Source organism: Seriola lalandi, unplaced genomic scaffold (assembly GCF_002814215.2).
Source record: "Seriola lalandi dorsalis isolate HSWRI2012SDOR001 ecotype SW California unplaced genomic scaffold, Sedor1 jcf7180002049656, whole genome shotgun sequence".
In the NCBI taxonomy this organism is placed as follows: domain Eukaryota; kingdom Metazoa; phylum Chordata; class Actinopteri; order Carangiformes; family Carangidae; genus Seriola; species Seriola lalandi.
This window is the reverse complement of record NW_019520209.1, coordinates 48000-60428: the sequence shown is the minus strand read 5'-3', so window position 1 is coordinate 60428 and position 12429 is coordinate 48000. Positions and strand designations below refer to the sequence as shown.

Here is a 12429-nt window from a genome sequence, read left to right as displayed (position 1 = left end):
TTTAGATTCAATACCTCAATTGTTGTTGCTACCTTTAAGCCAACAAAAATAGTAGTATTCAGTATTTCCCTATCAGATTTTTGCTTCAATATGTTGGGGGCTTTAAAACAGTCACACCAACAATTTACAAAAAGTATAATTGAACAGCTAAATTAATAAAAATGAAAATATAGACTATTTGGTAGGTGAATGGACTTGTAAATACTGACTCTGTGTGTTACCGTACTATAATGAAAGACAAGGTTTTTCTGCTTCTCTTCCTTCTTTCTTCACATCTGCCTCCCTGTCGGCCCTTCACTGTCCTCTGTCTTTTAATCAGTCTTCCTCTGTATCTTTGTGCATCTACCTGTCTGTGTAAATATCCTTCCCTCAGTAACCTTCTTTCTCAGTCATTTCAGGTGTTCAGACAAAACACCGTGGCCCTATTTCATGAGAATTAGCAATGTTTGCGCAGGGAGTCAGTTCCCCCTCCCGCTCTGAGAGTTTAGCTGTGTAATGTGTTAAGTGACAGGGGATGTTTTATGAATGTGTGAGGAGGCCTTGGCAGTGCCCCTACCTCCCCACAATAAGATGAGCTGAATAAATCTGCGACACGCCACAGGCTCTACAGCACCTACAGACACAAACACTCACACACATGCACATGCACAAGAATTTAAGTCAGGGACCTGGTCAATTCCTGGGGAAGAAAACAGCATCATAAAACTCTTATCACTTTAGAGCCCTCCGCACTTCAGCGCATATCCCCATCCCTCTCTGTCTCTCTTTTTCTTCTTTCTTTCTTCCTCTCTCTCCGTTTGTCCTTGAGATAGTCAGAGTGGGTGGTGTCAGCGGGTGGAGTGAGGGGGGTGTGAAGAGGTGCAGAGCTTTGATGCTTGTTGGGGCTCACTCAGCTGGGCAGTACACGGTACTGCATCTCGTCCCAAGGCTCTGTATAAATTCAACACCAGTGACAATTTACAGCTCGCGCCCATCCTCGATATGACGCACTGAGCAGGGCGCCAGGCGTGTCTTGTTGCCATCTCACCAAAGTGAGGCTAATTTATTACAGTGTAAAACCCACAGAGCAGAGAGAGGGGGAGAGAGGGATATAGAGAGGCCTTGGTTTGAGAGTTCTGGTATAATGTGGTATAAAGCTGTGGCCAGTGTGACGTTGTTTTTTTTATTGTATCACTGTGCAGTATATACCCTCTTCACTGTGTGCCAAAGATTTTAGATATCCATATTTCATCTGGTTTAATATAAAATCTAAGACACTATTTAGTGTCCAATAAGATTACTGTAGTCATTCAGTTTAGTACAAGTCTTAAAATTGTCCTTCAGCCTTCCATATCAGAAAGTTTCGACACCAATGAGATTAAAAAAGTAAGCAAAATCTGCCTCTTCTCAAATCAAATTTACAGTTAAAGTGGGTAAATGTATTTAAATATATTCCACATGGCTTCAAGAAGGTCTTGACAGGACTTCCTTTGTACCTGCTGAAGAAGAATGATGAAGAAGATCTCAGTTAATTACATCATGTCACAACTTATGAGACTGAGCCCAAAGTTCCCAGTACTGCTGTCACAGAAAGAGCTGACCAGCACAATCAGGAGTGACCTTCAGAATCCATTAGATTTATGTTGTTTTTCACAGGCACTTTTCTTCTCTCCAGTAATTTACATATTTATCAGAGCTGATCGTAGTTTGACATCCTTTAATTTTTTATTTCCTCTTGGCAAGCAGCAAGCGAATGAGCAGTAATGTGCCGTACAGTGCAGCGCGTGACTTTGGCAGGTGAGAAATATGCTGAGGGAGCACTTTGATTTGGAAGTGTGGGCATAAATTTTGCCTCTGCCGCTTTCACTCACTCATTGTCACATCCACCCACCCTCCACCCCCACCCGTTCAGCCTCCACTTACTGTAACGTACACCTCCAGTCTGTGATACACACATTCCCGCTCTCACTTCATTTCTTTCTCTTTACCTCTTTCCTCCTAATTCTTTATATGTTTTCAGTCCTGTTCTGTGTCAGGCCTGGAGAGGCCTGGGATGAAATCAAGTTAAAGACCATCGTAAATGACCATGAAGTAGGTACTACAACACCAGCATGACTGCAATGAAATATATTTAGATGCCTGGCATATGAATACTTTAAAAGTAGAGCTGAAGGCTTGTATGTCATTACTTGTAACATCTTGTAACAAAAATAAAAGTAAAGTATGGTTTAATTGAGCAGAACACAGCAGACGATAGTTAGATAGTTAGTTAATTAATTGATTATTATTCTGGAACTATTTTGTCAATCAACAAATAATCATTAGTCATTTATTAAGTAAAAATAAAAAAGATTAGCTGGTTCCAGCCTTTTATATGTTACATCATATGTTTTACATCAGTGTAAATGGAATATCTTTGGGTTTTGGATTGTTAGTTGAACTAAATAAGGCTTTTAGACGTGTCACCATGCGCTCTGGGAAATTGTGCATACTTTACTATTTTCTGTAATTTCAAACACTAAATGATTAATCAACTAATCAAAAATATAATCAGCAGATAATCAATAATTTAAATAATTGTTAGTTGCAAGCCTAATGTACACACATGTAATGCAAAACCAATATTCATAAATTAACTGTCAGTGATGTTGGTTTGACATTCAGCTCAGCTTTCGACACAGAATGCATTTGTTGTTGAAACTCTGCTGTTTCTCTGTTGTTCTGCCCTCCTACTACAATCTCTAAAAAAGAGGGAAAGAGAGTTAGATCATTTGTGTTGCCTTAGAAAGCTACCTTTCGGTCTAATCCCTTGTCTTCTCTTTCTCTTTTACTTCTGTCTTTTGTTTCACCCCCACCCCACCCCCCTTCCCCCCTCCTCCTGAGCTCTACTGACACCTTGAGGTCCGGAGATGCTGCTGCAGGGCTGCCTTCTTGAGGCTCAACCAAAACTTGACCCTAACCTTCATGTTTTATGTCACCCACACCCGAGCCAAAATGTGATTTTCTTTTACATATAGCCTAGCTATGGTATTTTTCTCCCTCAGGTTCCCTCTGGGTGGTGGAGTGCCTATGGAATAGCAGAACTTAATTTTGTGCTACAATGCTTGGCTGGGCACAGCCAGATACAGAGGACTGCAGAGATACAGACACATAAACACAACAACTACTTGGGGAGCATTTGTGAGAGCCCTGAGGAGACATAGTCACACACACTCAGTCACACACACACACACACACACACACATAAACACAGAATGATGTGGGATAAACAGTGGATCCATTGTAAGCTCCAGGAGCCTGCTGGAAGAGATTGTTTTGATGAAGCAGCAAGGGCACACTAGCACTGAGACTAAATGTAGCATGGCCACGACGGTTGAATTCCCCAACAGTCGGGACCTTGGCAGCTGCCTCTGGTTTGGCTCACAACTTTCTGGGTTCTTGGTTTTACTGTAGGGAGAACAGTTGTGTGTGTATGTCTGTATGCTTTTTTTTCTTTCCTTATTGTAGCTTTACACTCTACGCTGTGTATGTATTTGAGTGTGTGTTATGGCTGTGCTCTTGTATCAGGGGCCTGTGTGGTGGCCTGGGGTCGAGGCCAAAGTAGAATTTCTAAGTGATGGAATTTCACAGCCACCGAGCACCCAGCGGCCGGCCAAACCGCAAGCACTCACATTTACAACAAACGGCCTGCCCCGCTCCACGGAGACCTGAATGGCAAAGCCATTTGTCTCTGTGAAGGGCAGAGGGAGAGAAAAGCGAAATAAAATCAGAGGGAGAGTACTTAAATGGAACAACACTTTTTTTTTGTTTACGACCCCTAACTACTCGAACAGACACACATGAACACACACACACACACACAAGAAGCACACACACGCCACTCGGAGGCTAAATTGGAATTAAGGAGAAGGAAAGGTGCATAGCCTGTTGCTAATTAGCATTTTCTCTGCTCAGCAGAAGTGGGTGGAAGAATCGATAAGATATTAAGTTTGTGTATAGCAATGAAGCACACAATCACTTTCATCCATTAGCAACAGCAGATTAGAGAAGAAACACTGGCCAAGAAGACAGCAAAATTTTGACCTCTGTGGTTTAAACTGGGCTGGAAATGCAGAATGGAGACTGCTTGCTTTCTGGTATTTAGCCTTTCTATTGTAACGTACTAAAGGAATGTGAAGAAGAATGATTCTCAACATATGAGGTTAATATAACCTCTTACAATTGAAGGTTAATTTGACTTTTAGAATAAAACATTTTCTGTCTTTTTGATCCTGGCTTCAAACACACTATAGACAATCTCTGGAATTTACCATCAAAAATTTCACAGCAGGGATCCAATAATAAATTTAAACACTTGAGATCCTTCTTCTGTAATTGAAAGTTTCAAATGTAGTCATTCATATCACCAGAATGCAGAAAATAAAATCTAACCTCTGAAGGGGAGTATCCAAGGCCTCTCACTTTGTTTTAGAAAATCACATCACAATGATGTTGAAAGGTTTATTAACCTTTATTTATACAAAACAATTCAACAGCAAAGTGACTGACTATCCAAGGTCCAACTCATCTGTCCAACAAGCCCTCTGAAGCAGAGTGAGAGCAGGAGGAGGACAGAAATGTCTAGTCAGAGAGAAGTCTTCAGCCAGACCTTAAGACTTAACTCAAAGAAGGTCACACCTGTTGCTGGCTGACCCCAACCTCCGTGGATGTATAATTCACCTTGCTTGTTAAATATTCTGTGCTGTGTGTTGGTTTGATGTTTGATTCATGTGTGTCTGTCTGAAAATGGACGGCCAGGTCGGTGTGTATTTTGACCCAGCTTCTCACACTGGGATGTAATAGGCTATTTATATATCTAACTCTGATATCAATTTAAAATTGTAATATATTTAGCCTATCTAAGGCTGAGAGGTTTTAGAATTGTAGTGTACACGTCTACTAGAACTTCTGTGCATTAACAACACCACCTCTGTCTCCCTTTGACACCCTGTCTTTGCCTTCCTTTACACCTTTCCTCTCTCGCCTTTCTCTCCCTTCCTCCCTCTCTCTAACCCCCCACCACACCACTCCACAGACCACCTGAGTCCAGAGAGGGAGAAGAAATTGGTCTTTCTTACATCTCGCGTTCACCCTGGAGAGTCTCCTGCCTCCTTTGTCTGTCAAGGTAAAGTTTTAATGTCGGGTCGATGCCCTGTTTCATTGGATTGATTTAGATGCTGCACCTCTGCTCTGTGTGTTGTTTGGCAGTGCATAAGCACATGTTAGATTTTATGATGTCTGTTGTTTTTAATGATTTGGAAGGGGACCAAAATTACAATTTGTGTCATACAACCTCACATGGGACAACATGACACAATATAATAATACCTCAGGTAAATAAAGACTTAACGGCACTTGGTATTCACTTTCACTAGAAAGGACAAATCCTTGCTGCATACAGTACTGAAAGTGAAAAAACAAAAGCGATTTTTTCAGACTGTGGCTTTCTCCAGAACCACAGGTGATATTATAAAACTGTTTTCACAAGACTGAGTACCGCCCATGATAACTGAACTTCAGGTATAAAATTGGTGGCGTGCTCCTTTCACATACCTTCTTTTGAAACATGCGACATACAGTAAAAACTCATCAATGAATATTTAGAATTTCTCCTGTTCACTTCCTGAAAGTGACAGGAATAGGTACAAGAACATGTCTCTATATAATATCTCAGGAAAAGGTCTGAGGATATCATAGAAGTTGTATTGTCTTCACTCCTAGGCTCAGCTAACTCAAAACTAATAACACAGCTTGAAAAACTGAGAACCTTTGGGAAATTGTCTCCTTGTGCAGTACAACAACCTTAAAGACAATTTTAGCAGGATTTAATGACTCTTTTGCTTCCTTTCCTCCTGCTCAGACTGAGGTGAGTGGGCAGGTTCATTCCTTTTGGGTCCCACTTCCTTGTTTATGGGTAGCAGGTCTGAGGAGGGGAGGGATGGTCTGATAGAGGGACGGAGGGCACGGCCTTACCTTTAGCAGTGGTCCCTGTCCAGCGCTTCAGCTCAGTAAGACAGACTGAGGAAAGTCCATTATCCTTAACGAGGTGCAAAGATGGTGTTCCTGAGGAAGGGACAGTTCTATCTATCTATCTATCTATCTATCTATCTATCTATCTATCTATCTATCTATCTATCTATCTATCTATCTATCTATCTATCTCTCTATCTCTCTGATCTGATCTAATCTACCTACAATGTCTGACAGTTTCTCTGTGCTTCAGAGTGTGTGTGCATGCATCATCATGAATCAGATGAGTTGGCTTCTAGCCCGCTGTGCGCTGTCTGTTTTTCCAGCGCCGTCAGCTCCATTCCATTTGTATCGATTTGGGCTTGACGTCCCCTATTCCTCCGCTGATTCTGATGATGCCCCCTCGCTGTCCTTCCTCCTCCTTTTGTTTCTTAAAACTCAATTAACTGCCAGCCCGTCTTCAGTTTTCTTTTCAAGTCTCTTTCCCTCTGTGTGTCTGTTTGTGTGTGTCTGATAGGTGTGATTGACTTCCTGGTGAGCCAGCATCCTGTGGCTCAGATCCTGAGAGATCATGTGATCTTCAAGATTGTCCCCATGCTAAATCCTGATGGGGTCTACCTGGGCAACTACAGGTATACACACACACACACACACACACACACACATATTTTAATTCTTAATTTGAATGCATCACCACATTAAATAGAATTCACACATTACATGGTTTTATATCCTGCTACGTGGGATTATACCCTCTTAACTCCACCTTTAGGGAGCTTAATGAATTCATATAGCTCTCAGCAGTGCATTTGTTAGAAGATCGTATTTGGCCGTAGGGCTGTTCTCTTTGCCAGTCTCTCTGTCCATCCTCTCCTCCTCTCTGTCTTTAACACTATTGCTGCAGCTCTGTGGGCATCCTCCTCTCCTCAATTTTCCTCTCTTGCCTTTCCCTTCTTCATAATTGCCTTTTACTTAATAGGCTCAGCCCCAGGAATACTAATGCGCAGTGAGATAAGCATCAGCAGCTTGCCGTCTCTTGCCAGAGAGCCATCTAGTGGTGGAGCCTCTCCACTGCCTCCAAAGATACTTGAAGGGAATCCCAGTTGCTCTCCAACACTTGACAATCTCTGTAATATTGTTCACTGTGATTTGTGACTGATAAAGTATATTTTCATTAGTTTGCATTCACACTGAGTGCCAATGAGTAGCATATTGACAGGAGGTGAATGGTGATGGTCCTCACCTCACCAATCACATGTGCTCATTCCTACATATGCTCTCCATCCCCTTCCAGTGTCTCTCACACATAAACACACACAAAGACAGGCACACGGATACCACACAGCCACCCCAGCAGGATACAGTGCAGAGCAGACTGGAAAGGCTACACGCAGAGCAAAGAATCAATGGCTGTTAACCTGGGATGAGTAGCTTGTTCATGGCTGGCTGCTTTGCTCGGTTGCTCTACAGTATCAGTGACTCCTGTGTCATTACCATAGGTTTCAGTAAATGTCTATCTGTCTGTCTGTCCAACCTGTCCATGCGCCATTTTGAGTGTCCAAATTCTGAATGTGTTAATAATGTTTTAGTACTATCATATATTCCCACAATGGAACAAAAAAGTAGCTAACAACCCTACAATGCCATGCATCAGAAAACTTACTGTTGTGCGACTCTACACTCTACACCTACTGACTCAAAATGACAGTAATTCATGAGTCTGGAATCTTGATTTATGTGTCTATGTAGGGAGTAAAGAATGAGTGAATAAGGGGGTGATTTTAGACATGTTTGCTTCTTAGTAGTTTCCTTCTTCCTTACCTTTGTTGGCGCGTTGCTACATTTATTGGCTTATGACCGGTACCAACTGTCGATCAGTGGAATAGTGGGAAACTCTCGGCAGAACTTGGCAGAAAGAAAACAAAATGGGAAGCCACTCTTAAAAACATTGTTCCATAGCAGTAGTAGTGGTCAACAACTCCACAGGGTAGCTTCATTTTCAGTATGTTTTATAAGGTGTGTGTGTGTGTGTGTGTGTGTGTTTTTGTACAGGTGCTCTCTGATGGGCTTCGACTTGAATCGCCACTGGCAGGATCCCTCTCCTTGGGCCCACCCCACGCTGCACGCTGTCAAACAACTCATAGTGCAGATGAACCAAGACCCAGTGAGCAAGCGCACACACACACACACACACACACATACGTTCTCCATTCTGTGCTCACCACACTAATGTCTACTTCTCCCAAGAACAGTTTTCTTTTTTCCCTGCTTGGTGCAGCATGTTTCTCCAATCTGTGTTTAGGGTGTGTGCACTGGGAGGCACGGAGAGGCCAGTCAGCACCACTAGAATGTCAGCGAGGTTCTCTTGGCCATTCAAAACATATTACTGAAGCAAGTCTCTATGCTCTTAGTCTCTAACTATACTGTAACTTTTTCCTTCTCCAGTTTTAGTCTCTTCAGTCAGAGGAACGCTACACAGGCAGGCCAGGGATTTTTCTCTTTGTTCCTGATGTTAATTATAAGCAGAGCGGCAGGTTGGTGGGATTACTGAAGGTCAGTGTGTGTCCTGGGAATACTCTGCCCTTTTGTACACTCCTCTAATCCTGATAAGAGAGGGAGCGGGCCGGGGCGGGATGCAGGGCAGGCCAGAGATGGGGTGAAGCGCGGGGCTGGCATCGGGCAGATTAACCTTTTCCCCTGGCGCTGACACACTGATCGATAGACTCTGTCATGGCAGGGTGATCCACTCATGCCTGTCGTTCACACGCGCAAACACACACATACTCCGCCTGAACAAACAGACATACACATGCTAGCACTTGATCACACCACCACAGTACTGTAGCAATGCATAGACAAGCAGGTGTTTTCAAATGCATGAATCTATCATTCTCTATGTTCTCCTGCCACCACAGGAATTTTTGTCTTTCTCAGACGATTACTTATAGAAATGAATTGTAACTATTACACCATTATATAGAGCAATGGTCCCAAACTTGGTGGTTGAGCCCACATAAATTGAAAAAACTAAATTCTGCAACACTAAATTTTGTTTATTTATGAAATATGTTCTTTTCTTCAAATACTGTATAATTTTACTTCTTCAGTCCTCTAAAAAATAAAATGAAACAATTAACAAAAGTCCACAAGTAGACATTGCTTTGTATTAAGAAGTCACAAGCAAAAAGATAATAGGTTGGGGACCACTCATTACCTGCACATTTGCAAATATTCAGTCTCATATGTGTTGAATTGATGTAGCCCCCGGTCAACACAGTATTGTGCTATATGTTTCCTGAGTCCACTCGTGCTGGTCTCCCTCTCTGTTGATAACCACTTGTCCTCCTGTAGCCTCCTTTCTCCCTGATGATTGCCTTTAGTCTTGCGGAGTTAATTTGGAGGCTTGGGCAACCTCTCCTTTTCTGTCTCCCTCTCGCCACAGCCAGTTAATCCCATCAGACACACTACTCATGTCTGGGGCTCCCAGATGCCAGTTTCAATGCCAACTCTGCAGCCAGGAGGCCCTGTGCTGCTGCCCTCCATTCATGCTCATCTCACACAGTGGGCATAGAGTCTAATGAGGCTACCAGGGTTGGAGGGCTCTGCTGGAGGACTCCATTAACAAGAGATCAGCAGCAGCCACAGCAGAACAGTCAGGCTAAGCTAGCATATGTGGCCCTTTTTTTCTAGCTCCTAACTCTGTGTTGTCATTTGTTGAAAAACCAAGAGACGGGATGGGAGCTAGTAATTAAAGTGCTTTTCATACTGTACCTCAAAATTACGCCTAAAACTTGAGTTTACTAAGTAAGAGGTGGGTAGCTCAGAGGGCCTGGGGAGTATATAACAAGACCACACAATGCTAATAAACCCTGACATCTTATCAGCTATTTAAGTAACAGTTGAGAGGTTGGACTTAATCAGCAACATGTGCAAGGCCCTGCTCACATATTATAGTAAATTTCTACAAAGAGCCAGTAAAATATTAGTGATTGCACTTTAATTTGTTTCACTGTGAAGTCAGAATTAAACTAGGAAACATTACTCTAATTATCATTTGTCGGAAAAAGACATTAGTCTACACGCATCTGAAATGATATTTGTGTATCTGTAGGCTACAGCTCCCTGAGGTTCAGTAAGTCACTCTCATAGGTGCATGGCAGAGTCAAGAGTCACAGCAAACAACTGCGCTATTATATCTTAAATAGCAGCCCTGTTTTGTCATTTTTATGTTGTTGTTGCTTTCACAGGACACATACACTAGTGTTAATGGTGTCTGTAGGCTATAATAAATTGTAATGGGCTGTTCCTGATAAGCACAGTTTAATTGGTAACGACAGAGCTACATTCTTTGTCTTTTCCACCTCATGACAACACACCCCAACATTGACATTCATAGAACATAAAAAAAAAATAGCTTGTTTCCTGGAGTTATAGTTTGAACCTTATAGTATAGTGTAGAATCTCATTGTGTTTCAGTGCCTTGAAACACTATTTATTTATGTGAATTTATATGATAGTTTGAATTTATATGATACATGCTGAATTTGGATTTAAGATTCATAACAAAAATAAGTTATCAATTCAACTTGGCCAGGAAATAGACAACGATTACCCGTTATGAGAAAACTTGCACCTATGATCATGACTCTAGAGGATTAAATACACAGTATTTGTAGCCTCCTCTGTAGATTATTATAAAGCTCATCTAATCTTTCAGTGTGTAGTCCACTGTATTTACATTGCTGTTAAATATTTGGTTCTTTCAGGTCCAAGTTTCAGTTCAGATTCTGAGTGTTAATTGAGTTAGAGGTGCAGTGCAGAGACTGTGCACCTTCATGTATACAAATGTGACCCCGGGTTTTTGTCAGTCACCACGACTTCTTTAGATACCCCCAGTTCTATCCATAAGGCATCATAATTCAAAGTCATATTGCCCTCCGTTTCACAAAGGAGCCCATTCGGTTTGAAATCCCATCAACCATCCTTGTGACAGACACCCTCGAAAGTGATTCTCCATCATTGTGAATTCAGCAGCGCTCTCTTTCTGCTGGGAAAATAGCTTCCTTCTTCTGTTCAGGCAATAACTTCAATAACTGGCTGTGAGTTCCCAGACAAGTGCCATTTAAATCAAAGCGTGTAGCAGGAGCAATCTACACTGCATTGGTATTGATGGCTGGAAACTTTTATTTGACAAATATTTGTATATAAATTCAACACTGCTCAGAACACTTGCACTCACCAATGTTTATGCAAACTCTGGCCTAGAGCAGAAATTATGTTTTAAAATCAGTGACTTAAAGTCCCATCAGCCAGCCCACTTGGAACAGTTACATTAATATATGAATATAGAGTATGTACAGTTACAGTTTGACATCAAGGCTAGCATGCAGCCTGTATAAAGAGAGATTTGAAAATATTCTCTTTTCAGAAGAAATTAAATCAAAGTCAACAGGTGGATCCTGGTGTGGAGGTGGAGCACACCGAATGTACAGTATGTTACTCCATGACAAAAAATAGTCTCTAGCAAATGCACTGTATGAGTAAATAGAGCATGTTGGTACAATTAAATGCAATGTTGATTAATGTGTGGTTAAAAAGAAAGGAGGAGATTACTTGGCCGTTTTATAAAGACAAAAATATACATTTTTGACCAGTTTTGCAGATTCCAGAAGGAATCTGTGAGCTTGGTGGTGAGCTCCACTCAGAGGAACCCGGAAAATAGTGAGAGACAGACTAATTCATTGCTGGTTTTTGTCTTTTCCTGGGATTTGTTGACAGTAAGAAAGCTATAGAATTGTGCCAGCTTAATCTTTCTAATAGACTGTGGTATTTCAAAGAGTGTCTCAAAGGCTTTGCTTAATTTTTTTTTTTTTACTTTAACATTGATTTAAACAAGTACCCATCATGTCAAAGCGTCACCACCTCTACCAAGCTCACTGAGAATCAACACCATCTCTTCAGGCCCATGAAAATGTCAGCCATCCTCAGTGCATCTTTTTGTGTGCATGGTTAAATCCCAACGTCTCTCACCAACCTTCCAATATTAAGAGATAACTTTGAGTTCTCACCTGTACTTGATCTGTTGCCACGAAATGACAATGGAGGTAGTTTCTAGATTAAAGAGTATGTCTGGTGTTATTTTGGCTCTTTATTATTATCAGTTAAGCTAAGCAAACAATAACTGTAACTTGTGATCACTACCACAGTTTATCTTGAAGTATCTCCACCACCACTGTATTTTTTTCCATCTCTGGGAGTAGCTCCTTGTCAATCAAACCTCATGTTCAGCCACAAGCACACGTTTACTCCGCTTTGGTGTAAACTACACTCGGTGGAGTTATTTGGCACTGAGGGATAAGCTATATCAGGCTGTCAACAAACAGAAGTTGTCAATGGGATAAATTCAGTTGATGGAGTGACTATTGGGGTTACATTCATCAG

General features: G+C 41.6%; 1 protein-coding gene across 1 annotated transcript in view; it reads left to right on the top strand.

The window, feature by feature from the left end:
* The first annotated feature begins 1732 nt into the window (after positions 1-1732).
* LOC111648828 (cytosolic carboxypeptidase 6-like) overlaps positions 1733-12429 on the top strand; it is a 36916-nt gene continuing 26219 nt past the window's right edge. The window contains exons 1-5 of the mRNA XM_023398553.1: positions 1733-1776; positions 2016-2074; positions 5054-5143; positions 6506-6620; positions 8041-8152. Coding sequence (XP_023254321.1) covers positions 1733-1776; positions 2016-2074; positions 5054-5143; positions 6506-6620; positions 8041-8152 — 420 coding nt within the window. The remainder of the gene's footprint in view (positions 1777-2015; positions 2075-5053; positions 5144-6505; positions 6621-8040; positions 8153-12429) is intronic.